Consider the following 14,797-nt stretch of genomic DNA (forward strand, 5'->3'; position numbering starts at 1 on the left):
GTCTAACCTACTTGTCACCTCTTCAAAGAATTCCAACAGGTTTGTCAGGCACGACCTCCCCTTACTTAGATCATAGAAGGCTGCCTTAACATTGTTAGTAATGGATAAGTACCTGAAGTGTGGAAGAGGCGCAATTGGGTTACATGGAGGGAAAAGAGAGGAAATGTCAGAGAGGTGGAAGCAAAGTGAGATTGAAATAATGACTTGGGCTTGAAATAGCAGCTAAAATGCAAACCAAAAAGACATGAACAGTGTAAGTTTGGTATACTTTGCCGAAATGAAAAGTGGGTTATCCTGATTTATAAGCAGTGTTCGGGGAAAGAGGAGCAGATCAAGTGACTGGCCTCCATCTGTGCCCTACATCCATGTGTAGAGATGTCACCAGTCAGAGTTCAATTCCTAAATTGACTGAAGTCACCATGAAGGTCTGACTTTCTCTACCTCACCCCTCACCTGAGGTGTGGTGACTCAGGTTAAAGTCACCACAGGTACTACTTTCTAGTGAGATAGCAGCCTTATGGCCCACTGGGTCTATAATTGCAATGCCTTGAAAATAATAAGCTGCTTATTGAGCTTGTTTGTCAGTAATAAAAAAAATTGATGAGTGATCATGTTTGAAACTTTAAGCCTAACATCAAAAGTGATATTATTTTGGATACTGCTGCAGTACTGGTATTTGTTTATGGCAGGTTCTGTTTTGTCTTACAAGTTGAGGGTTAATTATTTTGAAATGTTGCCTTACTGTGATGTTTTCTGCTTTGTACAGAAGGGATCTCACAATGCGTATCTAGATCAGCTGGAAAGCCTTCTTGCAAGAGGACGCCCTATACCAGTGCGGCTGGATCCACTTCCCCAAGTGGAATCCCAAGTAGCAGCTGCTCGAGCCTGGAGAGAACGTACTGCTCGGACTTTCTTGAAGAAGAACTCTACCTACACATTGTTACAAGTAAGACTTTCTTTAATATAAACTTCGCTAAGTAAGTTTGCAGATAACACCAAGATTGAACTGGTGGATGACTGAGAGGAAGAAGGTCTTAGGATACAGGATGATGTAAATGGGTTGGCCAGATGGACAGATCAGTGCTGGATGGAATTTAATCCTGTTAAGTGTGAGGTGATGTACTTTGGAAGCAGTAAATGAACAAGGGAGTACTGAATTAACAGTAGGACATGAGGAAGCTCACACTATCTTGGTGTGCTTGTCCACAGATCCCTGAAGGCAACAGGGCAGATTAGGATGGTAGAATCAGTGATTCATAGGTTCATACAGCGTAGAAATGGATGGTTGGCCCATCAAGTCTGCACCAACATAACTAGCGTTAATCCCATAACCTTGAACTTTATGATAGTTGAAGTACTCATCCAAATAATTTTCTTCAGTTTGTAAGCTCCACTACCTTCCCAGGAAGTACATTCCAGACTCCCACCACCAACTGAGTGCAAATGTTTTTTTCCTAACTCTCCTGCTCCTTATGCTAAAACTATGTCCCCTCGTGATTAACCCCTCAACCAAGGGGAACAGCTGCTATCTATTTACTCTGTCCATACCTCTCATAATCTTATACATTTCAATCATGTTCCCCCCTCGGTCTTCTCTGCCCTAAAGAAAACAATCCAAACTGATCTAGTCCCTCCTTATAGCCATTTACAGCATTGGTGGGGTGGTAAATGAGGAGGATGGCCATAAACTACAAGAAGCTATAGACAGACTGGTCAGTTGGGCTAATCAGTGGCAACGTGAAATTCAATCCAAATAAATGAGAGGTAATGCAGTGGCTGGATAAACAAGGCAAAGGAATAAATGATGAATGGTAAGACCCTGGTGTGCATATTCACCGGTTCCTTAGGGTATTGTGGCAGGTGGATGAAGTGGTTAAGAAATGATAGTTACCTTTTGGACAAGGCATGGTGTTTAAGAGCAGAAAGGTTATGCTGGAACTGCGTAAAATCTTGGTTAGGGCACAATTAGTTCTATTAATTTTAAAAAAGGAGGTATGACTTAGGTACAGGCAGCTGGGATCAAGGGAATCCCTGGAGGTACATAGGGGATACAGGAGTTGACTGAAGAAGAAAATCAGGAAGGTGAAAGGAGGGCTAGAGATTAGGGTGAATCCAGAGAGGTTCTTTACATATATTAAAAGATAAAAAAAGCGACCAGGCTCTCACAAGGACCAAAGTGGAGATGTATGTGAAGAACTGCAGGAGATGGGCGAGGTCTTCAATGAATATTTCTCCTCTGTGTTTGCTGTGGAGAAAGGCACGAAGACTTTGGAACTTGGAGAAGTTGGAAGTGATATGGGGAGAGTCCATATCACAGTGGAGGAGGTATTACATTAGAATGTGTGAAGGTGGATAAATCTCCTGCTCCTAACCAGATGTATCCAAGAACCCTGCAAGAGGCTAGAGAAGAAATTGCGGAGACCCTGGCTGATAGTTTTGCATCATTGTTAGCCATGGATGAGGTCCTGTAAAACCAGAGAGGAGCGAATGTTGTGCCCTCATTCAAGAAGGGCTGCAAAGAAAATATCTGGGAGCTATAGGCCAGTTAGCTTAACATCTGTGGTGGGTAAGTTACTTAAGATTTGAGGGATAAGATTTACCTGCATTTGGAAAGGCAGGATTTAATTAGGAGTAGTCAACATGGTTTGTGCGTGGGAGAGCATTCTCTCTCAAATTTGACAGAATTCTTTGGTGAAGATTTGTTAATGATTTGTATGAGAATGTACAAGGCAGGATTAGTAAGTTTACAGATGACACGACAATAGGTGGTATCATGGACAGTGAGGAAAGTTATCAGAAATTGCAGAAGGACCTTGATCAGCTGAGAAAGGGGGCCGAGAAATTGCAAATGGAATTTAATCTGGGTAAGTGTGAGGTCTTGCATTTTGGAGAGTCACCTCAAGGCAGGAGTTTGATGGTGAATGGTAGGGCCTTTAAGGACTGTAGAGGAACAGAGGGACCTTGGAATTCAGGTGCATGGTTCTCTGAAAGTGGAGTCACAGGTTGACAGGGCAATGAAGGTGGCTTTTGTCAGACTGGCCTTCATCAGTCAGGGCATTGAGTATAGAAGTTGGGAAGTTATGTTGCAATTGTTCAGAACATTGGTGAGGCTGAGCTTGGAGTATTGTATTCAGTTTTGGTTGCTTTGTTATAGGAAGGATGTTATTAAACTGGAAGGAGTGCAGAAGAAATTTACAAGGATGTTGCCAGGACTCAACGGTCTGGGTTGTAGGAAGAAGTTGGACAAGCTAGGACTTTTTTCTTTAGAACATAGGAGACTGAAGGGGGGATCTTGTAGAAGTCTAAGATCATGAGAGGCAGCAATAGGGTGAATGCACTCCGTTTTTTTTCCCCAGGGTTGGGGAATTGGGGATCAGAGGGCATCAGTTTCGGGTTAGTGGGGAAAGAATAAAAGGGAACTTGAGGGGCAACCTTTTTTATACAGAGGGTGGTACACATATGGAATGAGCTGCCAGTGGAGGTGGTTAAGACAGATACATTAACAACATTTAAAAGGCATTTGGACAAATGGATCTGAATGGTTTAATATGGGCCAAGTGCAGGGAAATAGGGTGAGCATGGATGAACACTTTGGTTGGCATGGATCAATTTGGGCCAAAAGACCTGTCTCCATGCTGTAGGACTCCTATGACTCTAGAGTGTTGTGTGCAGTTGTGGAAGCCAGATTATAGGAAGAATGTAATGGCACTGGAGAGGGTGTAGACAAGATTAACCAGGATGTTGCCTGGGTTAGAGCGTTTTAGTTATGAAGAGGGTTTGGACGGTCAGTTTGTCTTTCTTCGAGCAGAGGTGTTGAAGAAGGGACATGATTGAGATATATAAGATTATGAGGGGCATAAAAGGGTTGACAGGAAGTTCCTTCCTTGATTGAGGGATCATTGACCAGTGGTGTAGATTTGAGGTAAGGTGCTGGCGGTTCAGTGGAGATGTGTGGATAAATGTTTTTCATCCAGAGCGTGATGGGAATCTGGACCTCACTACCTGTTAGGGTGGTAGATGTAGTAACTTGCTAACATTTGAGAAGTGTTTAAATGGGCTTTTGTCAGGCCACGGGCCAAATTAGGAAAATTAGTCTAACTAGATGGTTGTTTTTGACTGGTACAGACAAGATGGTCGATTTTCTGTGCTATAAGATCTCTAGCATAAAGGTGGATAAATCCCTGGGACCTGATCAGGTGTAGCCTGGAAGTCTGTGGGAACCGAAGGAAATGATTGCTAGGCCCTTTGTTGAGATATTTGTATCTTTGATGGCCACAGGTGAGGTGTTGGAAGGCTGGATGTTGGCTATCATGATGCCACTATTTAAGAAAGGTGGTAAGGACAAGCCAGGGAACTACAGACTGGTGAGCCTTACATCGGTGGTTGGCAAGTTGTTGGAGGGAATCCTGAGGGATAGGATGTACACGTATTTGGAAAGTCAAGGACTGATTAGGCATTGTCAGCATGGCTTTGTGCATGGGAAATTGTCTCTCTAACTTGATTGCGTTAGAAATCACACAACAGCAGGTTATAGTCAAACAGGTTTATTTGGAAGCACTTGCTTTTGGAGCGCTGCTCCTTCATCAGGATTTAAGATCATACGACACAGAATTTTTAGCAAAATATTAGTGTCATAAGTGATATATTGAACAAACCTGGATTGTTAAGTCTTTTATCTTTTAGAATGCAAGTTTCGGTTCATTAATATATTAAAGTCCAAAACTACCATTAAGTCACCTTCTTAAGACAACTTGAGGTTTTCTACCAAAACATGACATCTCAGCTCAGGCAATGCATTAAAGGTGTGAGGTCAAAGCCTGTTTGTTTCCCAATCTTGAGTCAGACTGGTTCTATTTCCAAAGTGGAATTTATAAAATATTGCCTGGATTGACGGCCTACTTTGATTGAATGCAGATTGTGCATAATTTGAGCAAAATAGAATGTATCTGCAAATACATATTCATCCCCTGTGTGAACTTGTGTGTAAGAGAGAGAGAGAGATTTTGTGTGTGTTTGCATGTATGAAAGCTTGGTAAAATGTGTGTGGGCGTGTGATGGAGTGTGAGCCTGTGAGAGGATGTGAATGTCGGGGGGTGGTTTTGTGTGTGTGCATGAGAGACGGTCTGAGTGTGTGCATGTAAGCTTTGTGTGTGTGTATAGTGTAGTGGGGTCACCTGTAGTGCAACGTGAACCAAAGGTCCTGTTTGAGGCCATCTTCATGGGTACCAAACTTGGCTATCAGCCTCTGCTCGGCCGCATTGTGTTGTTGCCTGTCCCGAAGTCTATCTTGTCGGATGGTCACTCGATCCAAGGCCCTGACAGCTGAAGTGCTCCCTTGACTGGGAGGGAACACCCCTGTCTGTTGATTGTTGTGCGGTGTCCATTCAACCGCTGTCGTAGCATCTGCTTGGTCTCACCAATGTACCATGCCTCAGTACATCCTTGCCTGCAGTGTTTGATATAGACAACTTTTTGGCTGAGTCACATGCGTAACAGTCACCAGAGGTAATGGTGGTATCTGTGTTGACACTGACACATTTTGCAGTGGTTGACATGACAGGGTTGTATGGTGTTGTTTGCTGCAAACAATCGCCTGTTGAAGATTTGGCGGTTTTTTTTAAAAGTGAGAAGTGGAGACGTATTGAACGTCTTCACGAGATGCTCATCCTCATCGATAATGTGTTGCAGGCTGTGAAGAACATGGCGTAGTGTTTTGGCTAATGGACTGAAACCTGCATTCTAAAAGATGAAAAACTTAACAATCCAGGTTTGTTCAATGTATCACTGTATGACACTGTAATCTTTAGCTATAAATTCTGTGTCTTGTGACCTTGCACTTCACAACCACCTGATGAAGGAGCAGTGGAAAGCTGCTCCAAAAGCTAGAGCTTCCAACAAACCTGTTGGACCATAACCTGGTGTTGTGTGATTTCTACCTTTGTCCACCCCAGTCCAACACTGATTGAGTTTTTTGAAGAAGTAACAAAAAGGATTTATGAGGACAGAGGGGTGTTTGTCATCAATATGGACTTCAGTCAGGCATTCGACAAGCTTCCTCATGGTAGACTGGTTAGCAAGGTTAGATCACATGGAATACAGGGAGAAGTAGCCATTTTGATATAGAACTGGCTCGAAAGTAGGAGACAGTGGTGGTGGTGGAGGGTTGCTATTCAGACTGGAGGCCTGTAATCAGTGGTGTGCCACAAGGATTGGTGCTGGGCCCACTGCTTTTCATCATTTGCATAAATGATTTGAATGTGAATATAGGAGACATGGTTAGTAAGTTTGCAGATGACACCAAAATTGGAGGCAGAGTGGACAGCGAAGAAGATTATCTCAGAGTACAACGGGATCTTGATCAGATGGGTCATTAGGCTGAGAAATGGAAGATGGAGTTTAATTTAGATAAATGTGAGGTCCTGCATTTTGGAACAGTAAATCAGGGTAGGACTTATTGGTAAGTTCCTGGGGAGTGTTGTTGAACGAAGGGACCTTGGAGTGCAGGTTCCTTTCCTTGAAAGTGGAGTCCCCCATAGAAAGGGGTAGTGAAGAAGGTATTTGGTATGCTTGCCTTTACTGGTTAGAGCATTGAGTATAGGAATTGGGAGGTCATGTTGCAGCTGTACAGAATATTGGTCAGACCACTTTTGGAATACTGCATGCAGTATTGGATTACTAGCAGGTCTCCCTGCTATTGGAAGGATGTTGTGAAACTTGAAAGGGTTCAGAAAAGATTTACAAAGATATTGAAAGGGTTGGAAGGTTTGAGCTGAAGGGCTGGGGCTATTTTCCTTAGTGTGACAGAGGCTGATGGTTGGCCTTGCAGATGTTTATAAAATCATGAGGGGAATGGATAGGGTACATAGACATGGTCTTTTCTCCAGTTGGGGGAGTTGAAAACTAGACTGCATAGGTTAGGCGAGAGGGGAAGAATTTGAACTGGACCTAAGATTTTCATGCAGAGGGTGTGTAGAATGAGCTGGCAGAGGAACTGGTGGAGGCTGGTACAATTACAGTATCTAAAAGGCATCTGGATGGGTATATGCATTGGAATGGTTTACAGGGATATGGGCCAAATGCTGGCAAATGGGATTGGATTAATTTAGAACATCTGGTTGGCATGCACGAATCAGATCGAAGAGTCTGTTTCCGTGCTGTCCATCTCTATGACTCACTTGTTTTGAATAAAGCTTGTCTTCCAACCCGCATGCCCACATAAATGAAGATATTTGACATAAAGGATCTTTTTTAAAGTATAGATAATAGAGGTCATGACCACTGTTGCTGGGACAAGGAGTGCCAGATCACCTTGTATGCTCTATTGGTCCTTCGGTCTCAATTCAGCAAGTGGAAAAGTGAGCAAGTGTTGCGGTGTCCTGTGGGTTTGGGCCAAAGTGAAACGACGGTACAATCGGAGTGAAACCGTTGGGCAGAACCAGAGTATGGACTTTGAGAGAGATGAGATTAGCACTTTAAGGGTCAATAATTGAAAGTTTCTTTGGGTAATTCAACATCTGAGAAGCATGACAGATATGAATTGATCTCTAGTATTGGGGGAACAGAATATAGAATTTTACACCATGGAAGCAGGCTTTTATTTATTGTTTTTTTAATCTTTCAATTTTTGATGCAGTACCAGTTGACCATGGTTCTTCCTGGGTCAAAACTTTCCAAGATCTTTATGTAAAGACTTTTTTTTCCTAACCTCACCTTAGCTAGAGCAGATGGAACTTTTCTATTCACTGTAAAAGTCATCGTGATTTCAGTTATCAAATTTCCTCCTGGTTTTTGTTGCTTTGGTAGACTTCGTCCCAGTATCTCAGCTGATCCGTGATGTACTCCTGCTGAAGCTACGCTGTGCTTTCAATTTGACATTTTTCGCCATGAAGTGATCAAAACTGTGCACAGTGCACTAGCACTGAATTAAGCAATGGTTTACGCTTTTTTTCCTTTCCAACTTTTGTATTTCATGCATGTAATCATCAAAGAGAGAGAGTCTGACCTTTATGATTTTATTTAGCTGCATTTCTGGATAAGTTTAGAAACAACAAAGTAGGAGAAAGTGAGGACTGCAGATCAGAGTCGAGAGTGTGAAGCTTGAAAAGCATCGCAGGTCAGGCAGCATCGACGTTTCGATCATAAGCTGAGAGGTGGGGGTTGCAGTCAAACCCTAACCACCGGATGCCTGAAGGAAGAACACCTCATCCTCCACTTGGGACCTTCCAACTACACGGGATTAATGTAGATTTCAACAGTTTCCTCATTTCTCCTCCCTCCCCCTATTCCTAGTCCCAAGCCTCCAACTTGGCACTGCCCTCTTGACCTTTCCATCATCTTTCCCACCTATCACCTTCTTCCCCACCTTCATCTACCTATCGCATTCTCAGCTACCTTCCCCCCCAGCCCTACCCCCTACCATTTATCTCTGTACCCCTCTCCCCCAAATGTCTCATTCCTGATGAAGGGCATATGCCCAAAACATCGATTCTCCTGCTCCTTGGATGCTGCCAGAGCTGCTGTGCTTTACCAGTGCCACGCAAATAACAAAGTAGACCTGATTTGAAAAGCAACAGATGCCAGTATATTCATCAGAAGAAATTAGCTTGAAATGGAGGCAGTAGGCTAGCTAATCTGTTTTGATACAAACATTAATTACAAGAGAGACTTTCACGTGACTATAGTTATTAATTACAATACATTGAAAGATCTTGCTGTCATTGAATAACAATTTGGAAGTTTTTTTTTTAATAAAAGTATTGGTTCATCAGAAAACAAAGTAACGAATACATTGGTGTGGTGTTGGTCATCTGCAAATCTGAAAATTTTGTTCCTGATCCATTAGGTGCTGACCCCCAGGACAAATATTGGTGTTTACTGCAGTGGAAAGAATAAGCGGAAAAAAATGAAAGAGTTATTGATGGAGAAAGAGAGAGACTTCGATTTAGAGAGCCTGAGTGACTTAGAAGAGGTGGCTGAACAATCCAGTGACCCAAACACAGTTGTGAGTATCAAATATCTTTGCCTTCTGAGTTTCTAGATGCCAGTTCGTTAATTAACTACTTTTTTCCAGGTAGCTCGTAAACTTTTTATAAATTATTAAATTGCACTGATAGATATCTGGGTTTCCTGGTGAGACATTTCATCTTTTGTTGGAATTCTGACTTTTCACTTTAGGAGTTCTGCCCTATGAAATGTCTTCTCAACTTTCAGCTTACCCTGCTGCATTGGTCATTGCATAATTTTGAATGTGCATAGTATGTTGTTAGTATGGACTTCATCCTCTCTTACAAGCACTAACTGCAGTGAAAGCAGAAAGTTTGGATGTTACTTGGTGATTTTATACAAACTCGTTCAATAGTTTTGATGATAACAGATGGTAAACAAAGGAGAAATTAATCATAGGGTCTAATGATTGGTGTAGCTACAGCATAATTTTTGTTTTTATACTCCAGTCCTTTTGATATAAAGGCCATTATTTTATTAACTTGATTATTTTCTGTGCCTGTTCATGACATTTTAAACATCTATGGACCTGAATCCCCTACTCTCTTTGGACATCTCCTGCATTTAACTTAATGCCAACTAAAAAATACCCTGACTTATTCCTTTTTAGGACTAAACTGGATAAATTCATGCTTGTTTATGTTGAACTTTGTGGATATGTGCGTCCCCAATACCCACCACCTCACGGATGCTCCATAGTGTCCATAACCCCCAAACTGCAGTGATAATGTTGGGGAAGGCATTAATCAGTGAGTTCGAGACATGGGCAATAAAGGTAAAGCTATAACTATGGTCAACTTTAATCCACTTGTAGATTGACCCCATCTCAACTTTATTGTTCCTGATTTGGAAAAGTATCCTGGAGAACATATAGGACAGTTTTCTGGATCAATATTTTGAGGAACCAGTTCACGTTCAGATCATCCTGGATTGGGCATTGTGCAGTGAGTAAGGAATAATTAGCAAACCAGCTGGGGAAGAGTGACCATAATATGATAGCCTTCACTAAGATGGAGAGTGACATAACCAGATCGAAATAGAAGAAACTATAATGGTACGAAGTGCAAGTTGGCTATGATAAAATGAGAAACATTATTTACAGGGAATTGTTGCATAGGCAAGAGCAAACAATTACAGAGCATATGGAGGAACTGCAACAATTGTTCATTCCTATTTGGTACAAAAATCAAACAAGAAAGATGGCTGAAACTATTAGGGATAATGTTAGTTCCAAGGAAGGGGCAAAGTTTACAAAAATAAGCAGAAGACTTGAGCATTCAAACCAGTTTAGATTTTAGCACAGGAGGACAAACTGATTAAGAGGGGGAAATAGAATACCAAAGCGAACTTGGGTTCATACCTGTAGAAGCGTTTGCAAGCAATTTGTACATCAAGGGAAAGATATTGATTAGGATAAATGTAGGTCCCTTGCAGTCAGAAATAGATGAATTTTACATTCAGGAAGAAAGATAACATACAAATTAAGTACATACTTTGTCCTGGCTTCACAAAGAAGGACACCAGAAATGTCCCAAAAATATTGGGGAACATGGAGTTTGCACACAATGCAAAGCTGGATAGATTGGTGGGCTTTGAGGAGGATGCAGAAATGCTTCAGTATGATTTGGACTAGTTCAGTGAATGGGCAAATGCATGGCAGATGAGATGGATAAATGTGAGGTTATTCACTTGGGTAACAAAAATAAGTTGACATCTACAGAGAAACATCGATTATCCGAACAAGATAGGCGGGCACTATTTTGTTCGGATAATTGATTATTCGGTTTATTGATTCAGTGCCCTTTCTCTGGGGCTTAGAGTTTTCTGTTAAGTCCACTTCCGGTTCAGGAGACTAGGCAGCAGCACACAGTGTGCGAACGCCCCCCCTCCCAAACCGAACCAACATTGCCCCCTCTTCTCCCCACCCCAACCCTGTCCAGCACTGCCCTTCGCCTGCCCCCGACCCTGCCCAACACCACCTGCCCGCTCACCCCCAAACCTGTCCAACACTGCCCTCGCCTGCCTGCATCCTCGTCCCTGCCCCCTAACCCCGTCCAACACCACCCCACCCCTGCCCTCCCCCGTCCCCTCTCTGGGGCAACCAGACTGGACACCAACAACACCGCCTTTTGGGGGTGAGTCTCCAAATACATATGCACGCATGTGCACGCACACACACACACACCTACGTGTGCACACATCTACACACGCACACCAACACACCGACATGCGCATGTGCATGCACGCACACCTACCTGTACTGGACAATGTTGGAGAGTTTATCTGGTGAAGCATGATTTAGGGTACACACCTGTGTAGAGCTCAGTGATCGGTCAATAAGCACGCACAGTCAGTCTGGTTCTTTAAGATTTCATTCTTTATTTCTTCATACGGCGGGGTACAGACTGTCCAGGAACACAGAAGATGAGCACTTCTGTATTCCTTGGTGGAGCTGCACACATGGCTTAAAACAAAGATTTTTTATACTTTTCTTAAAGAAGGGTACAGGCCATGATCGCATTGACATTCAAACAATACCAATCAATAGACACTATACAGATTTATTTGACAGTTACTGGGTCCAATGATATTTCCTGGGAACCAACTTTATTTTCCAATGCTTAGGCCACCCTTATCTCACTAATCGAGCCATTGCACCTGCACCGAAGGCCAGTTAGGATGGCTAAGGCTGTCTTATCTAGTCAAGTTATTTCTATGCTTTAAAGGGCAGACTGTGGTTAGTCACTTATGCAGCTTTAGCAGTTAGTAACTTAAAAGCAATTCTATGCAGCTTTAGCAGCACTGTCAGCTTGCAGCCTAGAAGCCATTTTATCGTGTTATTTGCATCAAATAGCCATCTTGTTGCCACCTAGGTTATTAAGAGCATCTGTTAATTGGTTGCCTCTGACTACAACTAGTCACCTCAACCTGTATTCAGGTTTTAGATCCTCACCTTCACAATGAAAGGATTTGAATACAGGGGCAGAGATATCCTATTGCAATTGTACAGAATCTTGGTGAGACCATACTGGAGTATTGTGTACATTTTTGGTCTCCTTCTATGAGGAAAGAGGGCCTGGCTATGGCGAGAGTGCAATAAAGGTTTACCAGACTGATTCCTGACATGGTAGGACTCACATGAGAAGAGATAATGCAGAAGTCCCCTGTGGTCCTACTCACCGATGGGTTTTCAGTTCTGGACGCTGAGATGGGCATATGGACCTCTAAGGGAGTGAAGCTAGAACCAGGACCAGCACCAAAACTGGCCCAACTTGCAGGAGGAGAGGAAGAAGAAGGCAGGAGTGATAATAATAGGGAATTTATTATTTAGGGGAGCAATTAGGTGTTTCTAGGGCCACTGGCGTAACTCCAGAATGGTCTGTTGCCAAGATCAGAGTCACTGGCTGAAGGGTATCCTGGAGGGTGAGGGTGATAAGAGGGAAGTCATTAGACCATAAGACATAGGAGCAGAAATTAGCCCATTCAGCCCATCAAGTCTGGTCCACCATTCAATCATGGCTGATAAGTTTCTCAACTCTATTCTCCCACTTTCTCCTAGTGACCCTTGATCCTCTTGACAATCAGGAACAGTCTTAAATATACTCAAAGACCTGGCTTCCACAACCTTCTGTGGTGGTGAATTCCACAGATTCATCACTCTCTGGCTGAAGAAATTTCTCCTTATCTCTGTTCTAAAAGGTCTTCACTTTCCTGTAAGGCTGTGCCCTCTGGTCCTAGTCTCTCCTACCAATGGAAACAGCTTCCCAATGCCCACTCTGTCTAGGCTATTCAGTATTCTATAAGTTTCAATCAGATAGCCCCTTCATCCTTCTAAATGCCATCAAGTATAGACCCAGAGTCCTCAAACATTGCTCATATTGTTAAGCTTTTCATTCCTGGGACCATTGTAATGATATTATGGTTTTAAGAAGTGTTTTGTTTTAAATGAAGCGGGGTTAAGACAAAGGTATCGAGCAGCTGTTCCAAGCCAATAAAGTAAACAGCTTGTGAGGCTTTGGGTTTTTATTAAAAGTTGGAAGGGTAGAAATAGCTGAATGGGTGGGGTCAAGCTCCCACAGAACCAGGATTTAAGTTTAGTTTTCATTGGCTGTTGGGGTTTGGAAACTGCTATGCATCTCTCCCTGCTACAGCAAAACACTTGAGCTCTTTGAATTTTCTGTATTTTCTTTTCTCCTGGACTGGAGAACTGCATGTGACATTTATTTTACTGAATTTGCCTTTGTCAAGCGTGTGTCTATAAGATATCACTATATTGGAACATTTGTGATTTAGTAGATAAATAATTTATTAGTCTGTTAATTTTTCCAGTAGAGTTGTTATTCAATTCTTCCTTTTCTTTAACTATTGTGTATAAATAAAATGTGTTTTGTTTCAGGCCTATTAGTTTGATCATCAAATTGCACCCAGAACACAACGCCTTACGTTTGCCTTCTAAAATAACACAGTTGGCATCTAGCTATCTTAATATATTTTGAGGGGCCTTGGTTTGGCTCATAACCTCATAATATACATTGGAACCAATGATACAGTTAGAATAACAGGTGGCATCTTACATCAAGGGTTCAGCAAACCAGGCAGTGGATTGAAGTGCAGGACCTCAAAGGTTGTAATTTCTGGAATACACATGGTGCCGTGTGCTAGCGAGTACAGAAATAGGAGAATAGATCAGATGAATGCATGGCTCAGGAGTTGATGCAGAAAGGAAGGTTTTAGATTCCTGGATAACTGGGACCATTTCTGGGCAAGGTGGGAAGGTTTGCACCTGAACCAGAATGGGACTAACATTCTTGCAGCACAGTTTGGTGCCTTTAGGATGAGTTTAAACAAGTTCACCAGAGGCAGGGGGTACAATGCATTAGTTCAGTGACAGTACAGTTTAACTTGGAAAAGGAGCCAAGGTAGAGAGAGTTCAGCCATGTTGCCTCGTAAGGGAGAAATGAAAGTGTGTATAGTCTCTACCTTTAATGGCAAAGAGTACTATAGGTAAGACTGATAAGTTCAGGGTATGAATTGACATATGGAACTGCCATATTGTTTCCATCACAGAGACATAATATCATGGAATCCCTACAGTGGAAGCAGGCCATTTGGCCCATTGAGTCCACACTGACCCTCCAAAGAACATTCATCCAAGACCAAGACCCATCCCATATCCTATCCCTGTAACCCTGCATTTTCTATGGCTAATCCATTCAGCCTGCACATCCCTGGGCACTGGGTAACTTAGCATGGCCAATCCATCTAACTTGCACATCTTTGAACATATTTGAGGAAAGGACAAGACTGACAAGTTAATATTTTGGCAGGAGAGTGCAGGAAGTCGGTTACTGCAGTAAGGAGGAATGATATCTTGCAATGGTCATCAAATAAGGCTTTGTGGAGAGAACTTAAGAATAAAAAGTGGGCAATTGCATTGTTGGGAGTGTATTGTAGACCCTCAAATAGTCAGCTTGGGTAATTGTGGAGCAGATATGTAGTCAATTCACTAAGGCATGTAAAAATAATGTGGGTAATTATATTAATGGATTTCAACTACTCCAGTATTAAATGGGAGAACTGTAGCACAAAGGGATTGGAGGGGCCAGATTTTTTGAAGTGTATAAAGGAGAGTTTTTCACACCAACATGTAGATGGTCCAAGAATGGAGGGTGCAGACCTAATTCTCGGGAATGAATCCAGGCAGGTATTTGAGGTGACAGTGTGGAAGCACAATAGTGATTCGATGTGGGTTCATAGAATTCCTACAGTGTGGTAGGGCATCCTACCCCTACCC

General features: G+C 42.5%; 1 protein-coding gene across 2 annotated transcripts in view; it reads left to right on the plus strand.

The window, feature by feature from the left end:
- The window catches only part of kdm5a (lysine demethylase 5A), a 203,173-nt gene that overhangs the window by 155,618 nt on the left and 32,758 nt on the right, over positions 1-14,797 (plus strand). For both annotated transcript variants that reach the window (XM_072552438.1, XM_072552439.1), the window contains exons 21-22: positions 767-946; positions 8,843-9,001. In XM_072552438.1, the coding sequence (XP_072408539.1) occupies positions 767-946; positions 8,843-9,001 (339 nt within the window). The remainder of the gene's footprint in view (positions 1-766; positions 947-8,842; positions 9,002-14,797) is intronic.

The sequence above is a fragment of the Chiloscyllium punctatum genome, chromosome 32, assembly GCF_047496795.1.
Source record: "Chiloscyllium punctatum isolate Juve2018m chromosome 32, sChiPun1.3, whole genome shotgun sequence".
NCBI lineage: Eukaryota > Metazoa > Chordata > Chondrichthyes > Orectolobiformes > Hemiscylliidae > Chiloscyllium > Chiloscyllium punctatum.